The 20342-nt window shown below is 58.6% G+C and overlaps 2 protein-coding genes across 7 annotated transcripts in view; both read left to right on the top strand.

Annotated features, from left to right (window-relative positions):
• LLGL2 (LLGL scribble cell polarity complex component 2) overlaps positions 1-15724 on the top strand; it is a 35558-nt gene extending 19834 nt beyond the window's left edge. Inside the window, exons 3-26 of one of the 6 annotated variants that reach the window (XM_040456402.1) lie at positions 1764-1861; positions 3079-3160; positions 3454-3569; positions 4010-4168; positions 5912-6074; positions 6217-6349; positions 6663-6717; positions 7309-7463; positions 9790-10007; positions 10080-10147; positions 10295-10448; positions 10538-10642; positions 11070-11362; positions 11464-11614; positions 11929-12079; positions 12712-12828; positions 12957-13123; positions 13520-13784; positions 14055-14208; positions 14465-14493; positions 14739-14786; positions 14980-15022; positions 15149-15210; positions 15383-15724. In XM_040456402.1, coding sequence (XP_040312336.1) covers positions 1764-1861; positions 3079-3160; positions 3454-3569; positions 4010-4168; positions 5912-6074; positions 6217-6349; positions 6663-6717; positions 7309-7463; positions 9790-10007; positions 10080-10147; positions 10295-10448; positions 10538-10642; positions 11070-11362; positions 11464-11614; positions 11929-12079; positions 12712-12828; positions 12957-13123; positions 13520-13784; positions 14055-14208; positions 14465-14493; positions 14739-14786; positions 14980-15022; positions 15149-15210; positions 15383-15387 — 2991 coding nt within the window. In that variant the 3' untranslated portion in view covers positions 15388-15724. Of the gene's footprint in view, positions 1-1763; positions 1862-3078; positions 3161-3453; positions 3570-4009; positions 4169-5911; positions 6075-6216; positions 6350-6662; positions 6718-7308; positions 7464-9763; positions 10008-10079; positions 10148-10294; positions 10449-10537; positions 10643-11069; positions 11363-11463; positions 11615-11928; positions 12080-12711; positions 12829-12956; positions 13124-13519; positions 13785-14054; positions 14209-14464; positions 14494-14738; positions 14787-14979; positions 15023-15148; positions 15211-15379 lie in introns of those variants that run through there. The other 5 variants (XM_040456400.1, XM_040456401.1, XM_040456403.1 and 2 more) reach the window with 5 other exon arrangements.
• Positions 15725-17843: 2119 nt separating this feature from the next.
• MYO15B (myosin XVB) overlaps positions 17844-20342 on the top strand; it is a 38986-nt gene continuing 36487 nt past the window's right edge. The window contains exon 1 of the mRNA XM_040456770.1: positions 17844-20337. Within this exon, the coding sequence (XP_040312704.1) occupies positions 19088-20337 (1250 nt within the window). The 5' untranslated portion in view covers positions 17844-19087. The remainder of the gene's footprint in view (positions 20338-20342) is intronic.

Consider the following 20342-nt stretch of genomic DNA (forward strand, 5'->3'; position numbering starts at 1 on the left):
GGGGAGCTTGTCCCGCAAACACCATCACATGCCCTGCCCCCCCCCCCTTTTCCTGGGAAATGTTTACATTCCAGACACTCTGCTATCTCCCCAAGGCTTTTCCAGGCGCTGCATTTTTTACATAGCTGAATTGGGACCTGGGCTGGCTAGGGGGGCTCCAGCTGGGTCACTTCTGCTCTCCAGGCCATCCCTTCCAGGTATAGCCATTTGTAGGGCAGACTAGTTCCTGGCAAAGAGCCAGACCTGGGGGGCCCTTCCACTTATGTGTCCCCAGAATAGAGACTCCGTGGAGCTCTTGTTCCTGGCCTGCCCCAGCTCAGGGCCTCCTTCTGTGAACCACCGTCCTGGACTGGATGAGCCAACAGGCAGCATTGAGTTTACTAAACTATCATGCCCACCGTCGTCAGGACTTCTCCTTTTCTGCTCCTTTGAGGCCTGATGGGACAGCTGAGGGAAGCCTAGAGGAGGACCCTGGGCCTAAGGAGAGCCGCCTGACTGGTACAACCTTTCTCTGCAGGGCAGAGTCTCCATTGCTTTAAAAAACGAAAAGTAAAGCAGCTGCCTGGCATCCTTTGCCCTGCTCTGATCTAGCTCTACAGGTTCGGCATCCCCTGGGGTGGGGGGTGGGGAGGGCTGGTGGAGAAAAACAACCAAAAACCTCCCTGAAGATGGTTTATCAACCCAGATCTGTAGTGTATACACCCATGCCTTTTAAACCTGGAGTTCCAGAACTGGAACCTCTGCCTAAAGAAATACTCCAAGTGGTAAGCAAAGGTAGGAGTCCAAGAAAGGTCGTCAGTGCAACTGATTGGCAACTGTAAAACCCACAGAAACAAAGGTGTTCAACAACTAAAGCCTTGTGAGTTAGGGCACCTTTATGTAGGGAATAGTCCTTAGCCGTTTAAAAGTTACTTTAGTGCCTTTGACGGTTTGGGCCCGCTACATACAGGCGGACAAATGGGCGACAAAGCTATGCAGGTCCGTATATATCCGTGTGGCACAACCCCAGTCAGGTCTTTGTATTAAGTAGAGACAAACACGTGTACAGTCGCAACACAAAGACTCACAGATGTTAGCAAGGGTCACTTCTGGTTGCGGGAGCATGGGTGATTTTTGTGTTCCTTTTCAAACTCCTTCATATGTCCCAAGTTTTTTATAATGTATATTATTTCTATAAGAAGAAATGAGCAAAAGCATGTGTCTGCAACAAAACTCTAGAAGCTTCTTTTCTGGAAAGATAGTGGAGAGACCTCACGACAGAAAGACTTGCAAGAGAGCAGGTGTTTGGCCCCGGAGGAGCCTCGGATGGCCCAGAGCTAGGACAGGCTACTGGGGGGTTCTGTCTAGCCCCTGGGACTGCCCCAGACTGTGGTACAACCAGGCTTCCCGAGCCATCTGGTCCATTGTGGCAGCCTCCCCCAAAGCTTCCCTTACCCCCCACAGGAGGACTGGGTCAGTCACCCACAGTATGGGTGGTGGAGGAACCAAGTCAGAGTTCCTGGAAAGCATCGAGTGGCCAGTGTGGTATCGGGGGAGAATGCGCTCCCAGGGCTGGCCCCAGGGCCTAAGACTGGGTCACAAACGGGTCTGGGATTGACTCAGCACTCAGGTATCTGGGTAGGAACCTGAACGTGACTGAATTTCTCCTTCCTGCTGGAGGTGGCTCTGTGCTGCAGCTCCTCTGTCCGGCCCTGGTGCCCCAGCCGTGGCGGGGCAGAGGGGACATGGCTGCAGGTTCCATACCCACATGGTTCTCATTGCAGACTGTGGAGCATGGCTTCCCACACCAGCCCAGCGCCCTTGGCTACAGCCCGTCTCTGCGCATCCTGGCCATTGGCACCCGCTCCGGAGCCGTCAAGCTGTATCCTTTCGTCCTCCCAGCTCCCACCAGGGGAGGGTCCCTGGCGTTGGTGGGATTCAAACAAAAGTCAGTTGTAGATGACCCCTCCTGGTACTGGGATGTTCCCTCTTGGGGAACCCTCTTGCGTAGCCTCTTGGGAGTCAGCCCCAAATGCCGGAGGTGGAGTCAAGTTTTTTGTTTTGTTTTCCTTTCTCCCACTTAGTAGACCTGGGGTAGCAGGCCCAGGGTGCTGTCCAAACCAGGGTGTCCTTGGGTTTGAAGAGCAGTGCTAAGCCTTCCAGATTCTCTCCAACCGTGCATACCTGCCATGTACACACAGGCACATCAGAGAGTAGAACTGACTCCTGGTTGGCAGAACATTGGTCTGAAAGGGCCACATTTTATCCAAAGCATTGGTTCTGGGCTGCGGGGGCCTCTGCGTTTCAGAGGCAAGCCCGAGGGTTCCAGGATGATGAAGAATCACCGCTTGGGTCCTCTGGCCTGGACTACAAGTCTGGGAACTTCCCCAGCCCCAAATCCCCCCTGAGTCCCTAGAGTTGAGCCAGTTGGGACGTGGGAGTACTGGGAGATGGGGAACCACCCATGGGGAGCCTGGCTGGAGCCTCCAGTGAGGCTGCGGCTCCCTCCTGTTCCTCTTATGCAGCAGGGGCGGGGGAGGCGGGGACACCTCTAGCGGGCTGGCCTAGGCTGGAGGTGGCGGATAGCACTCCCTCAGCTGGTTAATCATTGCCAGGCTACAGCCACATCCTGGTTACCAATCCCCGGTGCCACAGCTGCTGGGGTGGACCCATGGGGGTGCCCTGTCTTTTTCTCAGGTGCCACCTTGTGGTAGCTGATGGGTTTGTTGCAGCTCAGGCGGGGGGGGAGGGCACTGTAGGAAGCAGCCCAACAGTTACCAGGATAAATCTTCACCATCCTAGGGTGTCTGCCCACCCCTCCCCCACACACACACCTGCCTGGCTGGAAAAGTTCTCCCTGGTTGGAGCTGGCTCCACCTCGGGGTGACATCACCACTGGCCAAGGGCCCTTGGGCCAGGGCCACTGCCATCTCCTCCCAACCCAAGGCCCCGGTCACTGCCGTCTGGGAGGAGGGCAAGCCCTTCTGTGATGCTGAGGTATTTACACTCCTTGCCACGTGGGCCCAGAGGTCCTGGCCCTTGGGCGGGAAGGGGTGGTGTCCTGCCTTCTGGAGCTTTTCCTGAGCCTGCCACTTGTAGCTATGGTGCCCCAGGGGTGGAGTTCATGGGTTTGCACCGGGAGAACAACGCTGTGGTGCAGATCTACTTCCTACCTGGCCAGGTGAGGGGGCCCTCCGCATCCTCCTACTCTCACATCACCTGGAAGGGGTGGGGAGAGGCAGGCGTTTAGTAGTCGTGGGTTTGGTTCTGACAGGAGGGCCTGGGACCACCTCCCTTCCCCCAGCTGCGGTTCACAGACCACCCTAAGAGCAGCCAGGGGTCTTTTGGTTCTGGGGCTCCCTGAATCAACCGGCGTGGGGTGGGCCACCCCAGTGTGAAGGACCCCAGTGAATGCTGGCCCTCCCTGGTTAGCGACACCACACACTCCTGGTTCCTGTCCCCTTCCCTCCCTAGTGCCAGCTGGTCACCCTGCTGGACGACAACAGCCTCCACCTGTGGAGCCTGAAGGTCAGAGGCGGGGTGTCAGAGCTACAGGAAGATGAGAGTTTCACGCTGCGTGGCCCCCCAGGGTAAGGACCTGGTACCCGTCTTCTCCCGGCCAGCCTGACCGGCGCACCCAACTCCTGGGTGGAATCACCCTGTGAAGGTCCTGTGGAGCCCTTGGTGGTCCTGGCAGTTGTTTGAGCCAACACATCCCCACATGCGGGTGCTCTGGAGGAGCAGGGCCCTCCACGCCTACGCCGTCTGCACAGGAGGCTCTGGGGGGGGGTTTTCTGCCTCCTAGCCCAAGCTCTCTACCATCTGTCTTCTGTCTTGGCAGGAGACACTCAAAATGTTTGTCCTGGCCCAAGACACCATCAAACCCCGTTAAAGGACCTCACGGGCCCGCTTTCCCCAGCCACGGCCTTTCCCAGGACTGCTGAGGGCAGCCGGGAGTCGGGGATCCTAACCCCAGGGTCTCCCCTGCCTGAGTGGCAGCCAGCTCACAGGCAGCCATTCTCGTCCTCAGGGCCGCCCCCAGTGCCACACAGATCACTGTGGTCCTGCCTCATTCCTCCCGCGAGCTCCTCTACCTGGGCACCGAGAGTGGCACCGTATTTGCGGTGCAGCTGCCGGCCTTCCGCACGCTGGGGGACCGGACCATCGGCTCGGACGCTGTGCTGCAAGGGTGAGCTGGACACCTTGTGCCATTAGGAAGCTGTTCCCTCCAGCTGAGCGTGGCCTTCTCCCTTGAGTCCCAGTAGTGTCTCGGGAGCTCATAATTTCTCTCCTGGGAAGTCTACGGGGAGGGGAGAAGAGACTCTCAGCCCCCAACCTGTCCCTTAACTTGAGACTCTCGTCCCATAATGTGTTAGCACCATAGTACTCTGAGGAGTCTTGGGGGTAACCTGTCATTTCATTTAAAGGTGAGGAAAATGATGCTCAAAATGATTTCGTAATGTCACCAAGTCTCAGTCCGGCAGTCTTCACGCTGATCATGTGAATTTCAAAACCCCAGGGGCTCCGCAGGGGGGCAGGTGGGGCCCAAACCTCGTGTTGCCACGTCAGGTGGGGCAACTCCTGGTGAGATTTATGTTTTGGCGTCCGTGCTAAGTTTTCGTTTGCATGCAGGCCCCATGGCCAAAGCTCTTGGACAGCCGTAAGCCTGTAGGTTTCTTCGGATCACTCTGGAGGCTTTGCTCCATGACGATGATGTTGGCAACAGAGAGGGAGTCAGATCAGGTCTAGGTGTGGAGAGAGAGTGCCAGGGTCCAAAGGAGGAGGAGACGAAGCACTGGCAGTGGTGGAATGTTTTGCCATTTCACGGGACAGAGAGGAGGCCGGGGTCCTGGGATGTGGGGCTGCTTCAGGCTCAAGCGAGCAGGACCCTGGTCCCGAAAGGACTGGCCTTCCAACGTGCTCACATCGCTCAGGGCCCACTGTCCAAGGAAGAGTGTCGCTGGGTTTGGGAGGATTCATACTTGGGGCTGGCTCCGCCTGAGCCCAAACGTCTGTCTTTCCCACCCGGCAGGGTAGCGTCAGGGCAGCACGACCACGGTCAGAGCAGGACTGTTTGCGGGTCAGCAGGCATGGCGGCTTCTCAGCCTGGGCGCCCCGTCTGTGGCCAGGACAGCAGGAGGACCTGTTCCTCACGTGTGGCCCTGCCGGCACCCACCTGACTCTGTGCTGGTGGGAGTCTAGTTGCGGGGGGGCCTCCCCCAGCCTGAGTGCCCCGGGAAGCCCCTCCTACCAGTGTAAATCCTGTTCTAAATGAAAAGAGGTTTGGCTTGGGTTGGCAGAGAGGGGTCCAGGTGTCTGTGTTTCCTGCTCTCCCTCTTTGGTGTGGGTTCTTGGTCCGTGGCCTGCCACCTTGTGGTCTTCTGTTGGCTTCAGCACCTCCAGACTTCACGTCAGCATTCCGGGCCCAGAGAAGGAGGAGGGGGACAGGACTCAAGGCCAGACCAACCTAATGTAGGGAGTTTTATTTTGTGGGTTTTAAAAACTGTTTCCTTATGAAATACCACTTCTACAGAAACGCACTAAGTATGAATGTGCGGTTTAATGGATTCTCGTAAAGTGAGCGTCCCTGTAGCCACCCCCTGGACAAAGAAATAGACCTTTGCCAGCCTCCCAGGAGCCCCCGCTGTCCTTCCCAGTCACGAGTCCCTCCTTCCCCCGAGGCAGCCACCGCATCAACTCTTCTGGAAGCCACTGCCTTGCCTTTCTTCGTAGTAGTGTAACCGCCTGCGTTTGTGGATGGACATACAGGATATATAGGTTTCTATATATCCTTGTCCTCTTGTGCGCATGGCTTCTCTCTCCCTGCGATCTTCCCACGCTGGCACTTGCACGCCGTGAGCAACTGTGCCACATGCTCCGTCCTGCCCTGTTGGTGGCAGCAGCGTGGGCTCACAGTGCTTCCCTCGGCCAGGTTGCCCGAGGACGCCCGCCACCGGCGGGTGTTCGAGATGGTGGAAGCTCTGCAGGAGCACCCCCGCGACCCCAACCAGGTCCTCATCGGCTACAGCCGCGGCCTCATCGTTGTCTGGGACCTGCGGGGCAGCTGCGTGCTTGGCCATTTCCTCAGCAGCCAGGTAGGCGGCGCCTGGGATGGTGGCGGGTGCCGCGTGGCGCTCTCAGGCCCCCGAATCACCTAAAGCCCTTATGCTGAGACCTGCGGGCACAGGACCTCCACCCTGACCCCAGCCTGCGCGCTTTCCCTCTCCTCCTCTGCAGCAACTGGAGAACGTCTGCTGGCAGCGGGACGGCCACCTGATTGTCAGCTGCCATTCCGACGGCAGCTATTGCCAGTGGCCTGTGTCCAGCGACACCCAGCACTCGGAGCCCCTGCACAACTGTGTGCCTTACGGTCAGTGCTCCGTCCGCCTAATGGGGCCTGGCCCTGCCCTGTCACTTGCAAAGCAGTGTCCTCTGTTCCCAGTCTGTCTTCCCCACATTCGGGTGTAGGTGCCCAACTCCTAGAAGCAAAACTGGGGCCCAGAGAAGTGAAGGCTCTGTCCAAAATTGTGCAGCAGATTTTCAGATGCCCGTCATGGCTTTCTCGAGGGACTGCTCAGAGCAAGACTCCTATGCAATCTGCTGCATGGGTATGGGCATGAAGGGTCTGGGCCCTATGGACATAGGGGTGGAGGGCCCATTCAAGCTGGTTCCTTGTCTTGTAGGTCCTTTTCCTTGCAAAGCTATTACCAAAATCTTCTGGCTGATCACCAAGCAGGGGTAGGTATCAGTGCTCTGTCCTCCCTTTCAGCAGCCTTCCCAGGGGCTACTCTGGCCTCTGCTTGTGGGAGGCGGTGCCTAGGGAGTGCCTTGGGGGTCCCACATCGGTGTCTCAGATGCCAGCAAAGGGAGAGAGGGCTATTCATTCATACCTCTCATGGCTAATTCCTGAGCAAACATTTCTGACCTTTCCCTCCACCCTCCCGGAAAGATGATTCAGATCAGCCGTTTTCAGACTCTGTTTCAGCAGGAGACCTGTTTCTTCAGAGACCTACAGGGAAACCTGACGCATAAACAGGGTGGGCTGGGGGTGGAACCCGGGGTAAAGCAGGAGTGGCTACAGAGGCTCAGGAACCCCAGCCTGGGTGCCCCCACCTCACCCCCAAGTTCTCCTGGGTTATTGCAGTCAGGAAGAGAGGGCGGTCCACCCCACCCCTTCTGGGGACCTTGAATGAGCACTTACTTTGAGACTGGGCTCCCTCCCTGGTCCTGCCACTCTGATCCCTGGAAAGTCTAAGCTGTCAGCTCAGCCTGTGGCTGAGGTACTGTTGGGAGCCCCAGCCCACCCCACGGCTCTTCTGTGCCCGCCAGGTTGCCTTTCACCATCTTCCAGGGAGGCATGCCGCGGGCCAGCTATGGGGACCGCCACTGCATCTCGGTGGTCCACGACGGCCAACAGACAGCCTTCGACTTCACCTCCCGTGTCATTGACTTTACTGTCCTTGCTGAGGCAGACCCTGCTTCAGGTAGGTGGGCTTGGGAAGTGGGTGAGGGGATGCGGCCTGTCCATTTCCAAACGCACCACTACCTGAGCCCCTCAGCCCCCCTGCACCCCTCTCAGTGCCTTTCCCTTCCCCTGCTTGTGGCTTCATCCTTGCTGGCCACACCTCCCACCTGCTCTGAACCCTCTTCACCCTTGCTCGGCTCTGATGGGACTGAGCCCAAGGCAGGCAGATCTAGGCTGTGGGGCTTAACAGCTACCTAGCTGAGGCAAAGAGGTCCTGGCTTAGACACGCGAAGCCCTCCCATTGTGGGGTGGGGCAAGTGGTGCCATGTGGGGCCTCCTGGAGCTGGGCCAAGACAGCAAAGCCCTGAGTCAGCCTCGTAAATTGGTGACAGGCAAGACCAGAAAGGGCGATGTCGAAACCTGGAGCGGAGGCCTGGCGGGAGATTCCCAGGAGGGCGGGCCTCTCCTCCAGGTGAGTCCAGACTCACGAGGCCAAGGCCTCCAGGTGAGGGGCTCGGGCCTGCTCCAGACACCCTGGGCTGTATTCCTGTGCATCCTCCACACCACAAGACCACTTGCTGTTCTTCCTTTCTCAGCCTCTTCCCTCCTCATGCCCGATGCAGGATGCCGGGGGGGGGGGGGGGGTCGATTCTTGAGGATTTTCTACAGAGGTGATCACGTTCTCTGTGAACAAAGACAGCGTTACTTCTTCCTTTCTGACCTGTGTCCCTTTTTTTTCCTTCTCTTGTCTCCCTGCAGTAGCTAGGACTTGTAAACAAGCAGAGAGAGGGGGCATCTGCCAAATTCCTGATCTTAGCAGGAAAGCTTCATGTTTCGCACTATTATAGTCACATGAGCTGTAGCTTTTTTGTGGATGATCTTTACCAAGTTGAGGAAGTTCCCCTCTCTTCCTACTTAGATTTGTTTTTATCATAAATGGGTGTTAGATTTGTCAGATATTTTTCCTGCGTGGATCAATATGATCACGTGTTTTACTTTAGCCTATTGATGTGATAGGTTCCGTTAACTCATTTTCATGTGTTGACACAATCTTGCACACCTGGGATAAATCCTACTTGGTTGTGGTGTGTTATTTTCTCTATATGTTTCTGGATTTGGAGCTTTTTTTATTTATTGTTGATTTTGGGGAGAGAAAGCATGAGTGGGAAAGGGGTGGGGGGCAAGGTACAGAGGATCCAAAGAAGGCTCTGTGCTGACAGCAGAGGAACCATGAGATCATGACCTGAGCCAAAGTTGGACACTCAACGACTGAGCCACCCGCTGCCACTGGAGCTTATTTTTATTTATTTGTTTGTTTGTTTGTTTAGAGAGGGAGAGGGAGAGAAAGAGGGGGCCCAGGTGAGCAAGGGGCAGAGAAAGAGAATCCCAGGAGGGGCAGAAGGAGAGAGAGAGAAGTGGGGCTCGCCTGAAGTGGGGCTCCTGCTCACTGGAAGCAGGCCTTGAGCTCACCCCGAAGTGAGTCTCAAGTGGAGCTTGTTTTTAAAATGCCGATTCTTGGGGCGCCTGGGTGGCGCAGTCTGTTAAGCGTCCGACTTCGGCTCAGGTCACGATCTCGCAGTTTGTAAGTTCGGGCCCCGCATCAGGCTCTGGGCTGATGGCTCGGAGCCTGGAGCCTGTTTCCGATTCTGTGTCTCCCTCTCTCTCTGCCCCTCCCCCGTTCATGCTCTGTCTCTCTCTGTCCCAAAAATAAATAAAAAACGTTGAAAAAAAAATTAAAAAAAAATAATAATAAAATGCCGATTCTGGGGCACCTGGGTGGCTCAGTCAGTTAAGCATCCGACTCTTGGACTCTTGGTTTCGGCTCAGGTCATGATCTCGCAGTTTCGTCAGTTCGAGCCCCACATCAGGCTTCAAGCTGACAATGCGGAACCTGCTTGGGATTCTCTGTCTCTGCCCCTCCCCTACTTGCACTATCTCTGTCTCTCTCAAAATAAATAAATAAACTTAAAAAAATTTTTTTGTAATAAAAATGAATTAATAAAATAAAATGCAGATTCTCCAGGGGTGCTTGGGTGCCTCAGTCAGTTAAGCGTCCGACTTCGGCTCAGGTCATGATCCCACGGTTCGTGGGTTCGAGCCCCGTGTCGGGCTCTGTGCTGACAGCTCAGAACCTGGAGCCTGCTTCAGATTCTGTGTCTCCTTCTGTCTCTGCCCCTCCCCTGCTCTTACTCTGTCTTACTGTCCCTCAAAAATAAATAAATGTAAAAAAAAAAAAATGCAGATTCTCTGACTCCAGCCCTAGAGCTTAAGATCCTGCAGGGCTGGGCTGGGGCAAACTGCTTCCTACGGTTCCTGCAGCCCCTGACCCTTGGCCTGTCCCCCAGCCTTTGATGACCCCTACGCCCTGGTGGTGCTGGCCGAGGAGGAGCTAGTGGTGATTGACCTGAAGGCGGCTGGTTGGCCACCAGTCCAGCCTCCCTACCTGGCTTCCCTTCACTGCTCCGCCATCACCTGCTCCCACCACGTCTCCAACATCCCCCTGAAGCTGTGGGAGCGGATCGTCACCGCTGGCAGACAGCAGCACACACATTTCTCCACCATGGTAAGTCTGGCACCAGCCCTGGCCCCACCTCGGGCCAAGCTCTCCCATGGACTTCTTGGTCTCATTCTTTAGGAGTGGCCCATCGATGGTGGTACCAGTCTGGCCCCAGCCCCTCCCCAGAGGGACCTGCTGCTCACAGGGTAGGTGACTTTCATGGCACTCTCTTCCGGCCAAGTAGAATACGCGGGGTGGGAACAGAACCCCAGAGCAGGTGCGTGCCAGTCCCGGGCCTCCCGGGCACCCCTGGCCTGGCATCCCTCACAACTGGCAGGTGGCTCTGCCCGCAGGCACGAGGATGGCACAGTGCGCTTCTGGGACGCCTCCGGTGTCTGCTTACGGCTACTCTACAAACTCAGCACGGTACGGGTGTTCCTCACCGACACAGAGCCCAGCGAGAACCTCAATGCCCAGGGCGAGGATGAGTGGCCCCCACTCCGCAAGGTGAGGCCGGGAGCCTGGAAACCAGGCAGGGCAAGGACAGGCTGGGTCTCGTGCTTATGGCCACTCGCGGACCTCCTCTCCCTTGTCAGGTGGGCTCCTTCGACCCCTACAGTGATGATCCGAGGCTGGGAATCCAGAAGATTTTCCTCTGCAAATACAGTGGCTACCTGGCTGTGGCGGGCACGGCAGGGCAGGTAGCAGGCTGGGCTGGGGCAGGGGTGAGGGTGCAGTTAGGAGGAGTGATCAGGGGACTTTGGGCGGTGTCCAAGGATTGGGGGGCAGCAAGGACAGACACCAGCCTCCTGGGCACCCACTGAAGATGTCGCCAGGACCATCACCGACTCTTGTGGCTCTTGTGTTTTTCCCAGTGGATAGAGGTTGCCTGGTCCCATTAGAGATAGGCCTTTGGGATGATTGTTTCTCCTCCAGAAACCAGGATTAAGGGCCAGGGATCGGGAAGGGCCTTCCAGCTCTCCTTGGGCCCTAGGCTTTGGTGTGGGTCCCAGGTCCTTCACTCTCCCACTCTCAGGGTCCCTGTGGTCCCGCTATTTCTTGGTGCTGGGCGGGGGGTGGGGGGGTGGCTCAGCCCACCTGCCCCCCACCCCCCCACCCCCACCCCAGGTGCTGGTGCTGGAACTGAATGACGAGGAGGCGGAGCATGCCGTGGAGCAGGTGGAGGCCGACCTGCTGCAGGACCAGGAGGGCTACCGCTGGAAGGGCCACGAGCGCCTGTGTGCCCGCCCGGGGCCTGTGCGTTTTGAGCCCGGCTTCCAGCCCTTCGTGTTGGTGCAGTGCCAGCCCCCGGCCGTGGTCACCTCCTTGGCCTTGCACTCTGAGTGGCGGCTCGTGGCCTTTGGCACAAGCCACGGTTTTGGCCTCTTTGACCACCAGCAGCGGCGGCAGGTCTTTGTCAAGTGAGCAGCCCTCCTGGGGTGGCCAGGGCCTGAATCTAGGGCTGGTGCTGGGCAAGCACCCTGGGGCCCTGGCAGCACTGATGTCCTGATGTTCCCCCCAGGTGCACGCTGCACCCCAGTGACCAGCTGGCTTTGGAGGGCCCCCTGTCCCGTGTGAAGTCCCTAAAGAAGTCCCTGCGCCAGTCCTTCCGCCGGATACGGCGTAGCCGGGTGTCAAGCCGGAAGCGGCGGCCAGCTGGTCCCCCTGGGGAGGTGAGGCCGAGACCGGTCACGAGCCCGGGGCGGCTGGCAGCAGGTCCAAACTAGCCCTCCCTCCCCCGTAGCTTTGGCTGCAAGCACCGAGCAGGCTCACGCCCTGCCCCGCTGCCCACTAGCTCTGTGGCCTCGGACACACACACGTTGCATCTCTGGGCCTCAGCTTCCCCAAGTGTAGAGGGTTAAGTCTTCAGTTAGTATCACCGGGTGGGCAGTGGCCGTCTTCCCCTGGAAGGACTGGTGCTGGGCAATCGGATCCCCCCAGGAAGGGGAGGCCAGAGCCCCCCTCAGCCTGACCAAACCCACTGCAGGTGCCGGAGGGAGGCGCCAGGGCTGAGCGGACGGGTACGCAGAACATGGAGCTGGCCCCTGTGCAGCGTAAGATCGAGGCTCGCTCAGCAGAGGACTCCTTCACGGGATTCGTCCGGACCCTCTACTTTGCTGACACCTATCTGAGGGACAGTGAGTGGCCAGCCTGAGGTGTGGGGGGCCCAGGAGAGCACCCTTCGGCCTGAGGGCGTGTTGGAGGCTGCTGCCCGGCCTGGCTGGGAGCATGGGGAGACCCGATCCTCTGCCTGCCTCTTTCTCTCCCGTGCCTGGGTCTCCAAGGCAGGTTGCCCTGGCTTCGTACTCAGGCTCCACCACTCTAGAAGTGTGACCTTGGACGTGTCACTTAACCTGGGGTCAGCTTCTCTCTTGTAAAGTGGAGGAATATCTTCCTCCAAGAGTGCCTGCTAGTACCCAGTGTGCCCTGCAGAAGCTCCCTGCCGCCCGCCCACCGGGGCAAGAGTGGGGTGGGGGTATCTGCTGCTGTATCTTCAGGGCCGAGCTGTCCCGGGTTCAAGACCACCTGTGCCTGGGTCCCTTAGTGGTCAGAGAGCCTTCCCAGCTCTTCCCGTCTATACCCCCAGGAAATAGGCAGGGCCCACAGCCATTCCGTTTTACAGAGGAGGAAACAGACTTACAAGGTTTGCTAACTTGACCTCGGGGTCACACAGGTTGTGAGTGGCAATGCCGGGACATCAGCCCAGGTCACCTGGCTCCACCTGACCCCCAGAACTGTGGGTTAGATACAAACCTTTGCTTCCTGGCAGGCTCCCGCCACTGCCCCTCGCTGTGGGCTGGCACCAACGGTGGTACGGTCTATGCCTTTGCCCTGCGTGTGCCCCCCACCGAGCGGAGAATGGATGAGCCCGTGCGGGCCGAGCAGGGTGAGTGCTGGGCAGGGGGAGAGCAGAGGGTCCTTATCTGCCTGGGATGGGGTGGGGTGGGGTGGGGTGGGGTCTGTAGTCTCACCCTCCACTCCACCATCAACCACCACTTGCCTCTCTCCCTGCAGCCAAGGAGATCCAGCTGATGCACCGAGCGCCCGTGGTGGGCATCCTGGTGCTGGATGGACATAGCGTCCCCCTTCCTGAGCCCCTGGAGGTGGCCCATGACCTGTCAAAGAGCCCAGACATGCAGGGAAGCCACCAGCTGCTTGTGGTGTCAGAAGAACAGTTCAAGGTGTTGCTTGGATGGAGGCGGGGCTCCCTGGGGATCCCTGGGACATCTGGGGAGTGCAGATCCTGGGCACAAATGACAGTGGCCGGGATTCACTTAAAGTTGTATTTGCAGCTGGTGTGTGACAGACTACCGAGGCACTGAAAAGGAGAGGGGTAGAGATCCTGGGTCCCGGGGTCAGCATGGGGGCACTGAAGCAGGACCTGTGTCAATAGGGGGGACGGAAAACAGAGACATGGAAATAAGTAGCCCTGGTGTCCCTTCCCGGTCAAAGCATAGTGGCCGCATGTCCGAGTACTGAGCGGGCACAGAGACTGGGCAGTCATTGCTGGGGAGTAGGGCCCTGTGACGGCACCAGGCACGGAAGCCATGGGTGTGAGCCGTGCCCTGTGCCCCCAGGTGTTCACGCTGCCCAAGGTGAGCGCCAAGCTGAAGCTGAAGCTGACCGCTCTGGAGGGCTCGCGGGTGCGGCGGGTCAGCGTGGCCCACTTCGGCAGCTGTCGAGCCGAGGACTACGGGGAGCATCACCTGACTGTCCTCACCAACCTGGGTGATGTCCAGGTGGTCTCGCTGCCCCTGCTCAAGCCCCAGGTTCGGTACAGCTGCATCCGCCGGGAGGATGTTAGCGGCATTGCCTCTTGCGTCTTCACCAAATACGGCCAAGGTGGGCACAGCGGGGGCGGGCAGGCGGGTGCGAGCAGCCGGGCCCCCGGGGGTGGGGCGGGGTGGGGACTCCCGCTGCGCTGCCAGGGGCTGCTGGGAAGGGCAGCTTGGGGTGTTGCAGCCGAGGCCAGGCTGGACTGACTGACTTCAGAGAACTTTTGAGGGAGGCCCCCGGCCCCTCGTTCCTCCTGGGAGGAAAGTCCCGTCAGCCGCTGCAGGGCCTGGGAGCTGTGGGCTGGCCTCACCTCCAGGCTTCTCCTTCCCCCCCCAGGATTCTACCTGATCTCACCCTCAGAGTTTGAGCGCTTCTCTCTCTCCACCAAGTGGCTGGTTGAGCCCCGGTGTCTGGTGGATTCAGCAGAAACCAAGAGCCACAGCTGCCCCCGCAATGGATCAGGCCCAGAGAAGGTCTCAGGCCAAGCCAGGTCGGTAAAAGGACAGGTGGCCTTTGCCCTGGCCCCTCTCCTCTGAGCTAAGCCCACCCTCCTGGCTCTGGCTCGCTGCCCCCCCTTCATATGCCCCTCCCTCTCATGGAAGCTGCCATCCAGGGCAGAGCTTGGTTTATCACCCTGGCTCAAGGTGGGCCAGGTTAGTTGACCTCATTCTTCATGGGATCAGGGCTTTCTGAGCCAGAATGGGGAGCCCAGAGACTCCCAGTCCTCACCATCTCTCTCCCCACAGGAACTCAGGGAGCCAGAGTGATGGAGAGGGTAAGACAGGGTTCCCTGTGCCCAGGGGTGGGGGTGGGGGACAGATACATTGTGATACTTAGGCCCAGACCCAGACCGAAGGGGAAGAAAGGGAACCCCAGGCCAGCAGGTGGTATTGGGGCTAAGAGTAGAGACGGCATCGCTTCCAGTCCTGGGTTCTGGGTTCCGGCACTGCCACTCTAGTAAGGAGGGAGCTGGGGCAGAGGAGGTCTCAGGGTTCACCTGACCTGGCCCCTGCCTTTCAGAGAGGAGGCCTGGCCCGGTGATGGAGCACGCTCTGCTCAATGATGAGAGTGAGTTGGGCAGGACTCGGTGGGCCGTCATGAGGGATGTCCTGAGGGAGGCTTGGAAAGCCAGGGTGGAACCGAGGGCCATTACTCTGAGGGAGGCAGACCTGTCCGACACTCCACCAGTAAAAGGGGGAGAAACATTTGTGTCTGGCCCGGCCTCTGCCGGCCTCAGCAGGCCTCTTCCCCAACCCTGCAGGGGTCCTGAAGGAGATTCAGAGCACACTGGAGGGAGACCGAGGGTGAGTTCCTGCTCGGGCCTGCAGGGGTGGGCCCTGAGGTGCCAGGAGTTCTCTGGGAATAAGGGTCCTCGTCTGGTCTCCCCGAGGTCCCCACGGATGGTAACTGCCCTGTCTTTGCCCGTGCAGGAGCTATGGCGACTGGCGATCTCAGCGAGTGGCCACGGGTTACAGCCTCAGCAATGGGGGAGGTAGGGGCTCTGGGCACCGCTGCAGGGCTGGGGGGCGGCCGGGAGGGTATGCCTCCTAGTTGGGGAGGAATAGGAGAATGAGCCCACACACGCCCCTGGGTGGGGGACTGAGGCCCCCCGGCCTGCCCAGGAGGCCCCCGAATTGCCACTGCTCTGTGTCCTTCCACAGCAGAGTGAGCAGGTCGCAGGTCCAGGCTACGCAATGAACACACACTACTGAGGGCGCTTCCTGGGGCGCTGCCCCCCGGCCCCGGGAGGCCCATGAACTGGGCTGTGCCAGGGACTGGAGCCAACCCCGGTGTGCACCCTGCTGCTGCTCTTGGCCTCGGAGAGGAGGGACCCCAGGGCCGTGGGGCTGCCCCACCTGGGCCTTGTCTGTCTTGGTTCTTTTGTCAATGTTGCACAGTTTTTTTTTCCCTCCCCTTTTTGTAGTGGGCTGGGTTTTAAATTATAAATTTTAACTGCCTCTGGGTGAAAAAGTTTTTAATAAACACCTTATTACCTCTTCACTGGACTGGTCCAATGACTGACTTTTTTAATTGTGCAGAAATTTTCTACGTAGACAGAAATGATTGGTAGCCGGTCCCTTGCCTTTGCCCCTGGGGTCCAGTTGCTGGACCAGGCTGGTACTCCGGAGAGTTAGTTTTTTAAGCTGTTGAGTCAGAGCAAACTGTGTCTGTTCGTATCTGAACACTATGTCTTCTGTCTTTGGAAACGAACGGCCAGAGTTAACCACCCTGAGGGTACATGGCTGCATCCCAGGGTCGGGGGCAGAGGGAGTCCCCTTTGACCGGCCTTTGCTTGCTGTCAGAAGGGGGAGACACTCATAGTACCTCAGACCTGGTGGCTTCTTCCAGACTTCAGGGAAGGACTGTGGGGTGCTGCTGAGGTCAGAGGCAGTTCCCAGAAGTGAAAGCTCTTACCCCCAGATGAGGGGTTGGATCAGACCAATGTTACGGTCTTTATAAGCCAGGGGGTTGAGTCTACTTGATTCTACTTCATCCACCTGTCTTTGTTGAGTACCTATTATATGCCAGGCGCTTGGGGTCAGAGGTGGCCAAGATAATGTGGTCCCTGCCCTCTGAGGCTCACAATACTAACAAGGGCAGGAAATCTTAGGATGCAGACAAGCCGGGGGCCTGTGAGAGATGTGCCTGGGAAGGTGACATTAAGCTGGGGCAGGGACATGACCAGGAATGGGCTGGGTGCTCCGTTCTACACAGAGGATAGAGGGGCAGGCAGCACTTGAACTGGTTGCCCTGCTGTGGGATTGTGTTAAGAGTTGAGGGTAGCTGGCAGGAAGTGTGCCAAAAATGAGACCACCAAGTGGCCGGGGCCAGACTGGGACCTCCTAGAACCTGGCGAGGGTAAGGGCACTGCTATGTGCCACAGGAGCCCACGTGGCCTGTTGGAAGGACATGGATTAGCGCACAGGGCAGAGGAGGAGTCCAGGCCCAGGTCCCTAGATGGATACGCCATGGGAGAGCCTACCCATCACCCTCCCGCCAAGCATGTGCAGCTCAAGAATCTGGGTTGTGTAACTTGGGCCACTCCAGCTCTCCTGTTCTCCTTAGAAGTGGGGGTGAGGGTGGCACTTACTGAGACAGAACTCCCAAAAGCCACAAGGAAGGGGGAATAGTTGCCCCAAAGGGAAGAGGAACACAGACCATGGTCGCAGAAGCAGTGGAGAAGGGATGCTCGGTAGATAAAAAGACAAAGCTACAGACAGTGGGGAGTGCTGTGTACCCTGCAAGATGGTCTGGACTTGATCCTGAGACTCTGGAAGCATCTGAAGGGCTTTGAGCACAGAAGTTCCATTATGAAGTTCATTCTTCCGAAGACCACTGTAGTTTAAATCCCAGCAAGTTCCACTCGTGTGACACGCACATTGCCTTCCTGTTCTGCATCCCAGTTTTTTCTGGGGGAACGGGATGATAAGAGTATCCCCTCACGATCTGTTGCGAGGTTCACGGGAGTCCACGAGGTTCAGGGTTTCGTGATGGGGGTGACCCTCTGTCAGGGTCAGGGAGAACATGTTAGAATGCACAGGATCTTTATTTTTATCATAAAAGAAATTAAGCCTTGTGAATATCCTGGACTGGCACTCGGTCCTCAGTCTTTCTGGAGAGCTGGACAGCTACACACACACACACACACAAGTATCAAGACTCTGAAAATGGATTTACCTCTGCCCTCATTCAGGATGAGCATTGCCTTAAGTACTTTGGGCTACAAAGTATTAACTCGTGTTGGTGGTTCGCCTGTTTTGGTTCTAGGAAAATATTCTATTGGGAGTGTGAGATCAACAATTTTTATTGATAGGTGTGCACAAGTGGAAGAGTTTGGCACTGTCTAGAAAGTGGATTAATGGAAGCTCAGCCAGCATGGAGGGAGGTTGGAGGGTCCTGCCCCTTCTGTCCAGGGGAAGGTGGCCATAGTGGCTAAATGGAGATACTGAGGGGTTGGGTTGACCAGGGCCACTGCCAGATGGAGAAGGTGAGTGGCAGAGGTCACTGCTGACACCAAGGGCCCTGCCGATGTACCACAGGCAGCTGGGCACATGATCTGCAGACTTGGATCTGAGGGTCTTCAACATCGACAGGTGGGAGACTTAAGTGTTCACTTAGACTTGGAAGTCAGGCAGACCCAGTCCTCAAACACTGGCTTCACCTGTGACCGACTGTGTGACCTTGGGCAGATGACCTCACTCTTGTGCTCTAGTTTACTTACCTATAAAACAGGGCATAATCATAGGGCCTGCCTCAGAGGGTGGTAAGGATTAAATGAGAGTCTGTAAAATCGCTCGGCGCCTTAACACCCAACCAAAGGAGGTGAAAGTTACCAAGTTATGGTGGCTGGTGGTAGGGGCCAGGAGAGGAGGAGACGGTTCCCGAGGGAGGGAGGGAGGGAGAGTGGAGCATGGTCAGAGGAGGACTCACACAGACTGGAGGAGCAAAGCAGGTGAAGGAAAGAATGGGGAAAGTGGGAGCCAGAGGTGAAAGCTGGGCTTGGAGGGAGAGTCCCCTCTCCCTGGGAGGCTCTGGGAAGACAGCTGGCCACACCCACGCAACTGAGTGAGCTACAGGCCCCGGCCTGGATCAATAGGGTAGAGAGGAGGGCACCAGGAAGGCAAGAGATTGGAGATACATCAGATACGTTGTAATGGGCCAACGAAAGTCAAGTTTACTGCTGATGGTAGCCCCTCACACCTGTTCTCCAGCGGGCCTTGGGAGCCAGACTGCCCGGGTTGGCGTCCCACCTCTGACCACCACTGACACTTGGCTGTGTGCCTCAGTCGCATCAGCCATAAAACGGGAATCCTTAGGGCACCCACCTCTTAGCATGCTTCCAAGAATTAAATGACTCCATAGTAAAGTGTTTAAAACAGTGGCTGGCATATAATAAGCCCGGAAGTGTTAGCTCTTTGCTGATACTATTGAGGCCAAGGGGACGAAGGAAGGAGAGTGGGTATCCCTTAGAGTCCCCAGGATGATGGTCCAGACAGGCTCATTGAAAGGGGGGCAAACAGTGAAAGGGGAGCAGAGCACGTGGGTCCCTGCAGCTTGGCACAGTGCCAGGCTGGCCTGGCTGGCAGTGCCTCCCAGGTGGCACAGTTGCCCCGTCCTCGGCCTTTGATGCTGAAGCGTCTCCTCTTTCCTGGGCGGCCTCCACTCCTTTGTTGGTCTAAGGGGTCAGGACCCCGCGGCCAACTGCATAATTAATGCTCTTGAGTAAGGCTGGAGCCCCCAGGGGGTAGACTGCCTGTAGAGCCAGAGCAGAACGGGTGTGGGCGCTGCCAAGAGCTGAGGGCACTGCGGGCTAAGGTCTTCAGGGCGAGGACAGAGACCCCGAGAAGCCCCTCTTCACTGGGCCCGCCATGGGTGGGAGCAAAGGTAAAGCGTCCCAGCGCCAGGAGGGCCCCAGGAGGCCGGTCTCAGGGGAGCAGGAGTCCCGGTCGGGCAGCGCCCACTGCGCGCCCAGCCAGGAAGGCGGACAGGGTCTCGGTAAGGCCCGAAGGACCAGACCGGTCTTGGAACCGGTCACTGCGGGAAGCCACAGGACCCACGCTGGCCGCCGGAAGCCCACCGCAGAGCGGAACGGCGGCTGCAGACGGTCAGGGGCTGGGCCGCCAGCAGAGGCCCAGGGGAGACTAGGCAGTGCGCGGCGTCCGGGTCGCGGATCTAAGGAGAGCCGCGAGCCCCGGGAGGACCGTGGCGGGCGCCTGGAGGAAGAGAGTCTCTCCCGAGAAGGGACAACGAGTGAGCTCTGCCGCCGCAGGAGGAGAGGAAAAGGGCGGGGACCCTCGGCTCGGCAGGGTTGCCGGGAGACTCGGAGCCTGCATGGGGACACGTCGGGTGGAGACGGGGGCAGCTCTTGCCCGGACAGCGAAACCCGCGAGGCCCAGGAGAGCGACAGCCAGAGCACTGGGGCCCCAGAGCTGCGACCCAAGCCGGAGCAAAAGGACACGGTCCTGGGAGACACCCAAACCGAGTCGGAGCCAGAGCTGGAACCCGGCGAACGCCCCAGCAGCGACGGCGGGGGCAGCGCTGAACCCCGGAGCCGGGAAGGGTCGTCGGGGGTGGGACCCCAGGGAGAGAAGGAGGATTCCGGGACAGTCACGGAATCGAGTCTGGAGGGGGCCGGACCTGGAGGGGGCCCACGGACAGCCCCAGGAACGGCGAGCCAAGCCACCGAAGCCGAAGAGACTAGGCCGGGCAAAAAACCCAAGGCCCCCAGCCCCCTTGAGGGCAGCCCAGAGTGCGTCTCCCGGAGCTCGAGGGCTTCTCGGGACCCCAGGCTGGCCCGGGACACAAGAAACAGCGAGGCGCGGCCGGAGGCTGAGTCGCAGGGCGCCGAGCCGGGAAGAGCCGAGGCCTCCGGGACTCGGCGCCTCCAGGTCGGAAAGGCGGTGGGGGAGGTGCAAGTGGCGGCAGGTGAGAGCGAATCTGGGGCTGGAGGGGGAGACGGGCCCCGGGACCCAGCGCCGCTGGCCGCCCTCGTGGCGCTCCGCAGGCTCCGCGCGAAATCCCCGGCAGGCCCCGCTCCCCAGGCCGCCGCTTCGGCTCCCCGCCGCGCCGGCCTTAGAGAGCGGCTGCGGCGCGTGGCGCGCGCCCTGGGTCTGCTGCGGTGGC

This window comes from Herpailurus yagouaroundi, unplaced genomic scaffold (genome assembly GCF_014898765.1).
Source record: "Herpailurus yagouaroundi ecotype Mexico unplaced genomic scaffold, PumYag 217, whole genome shotgun sequence".
Taxonomy (NCBI): domain Eukaryota; kingdom Metazoa; phylum Chordata; class Mammalia; order Carnivora; family Felidae; genus Herpailurus; species Herpailurus yagouaroundi.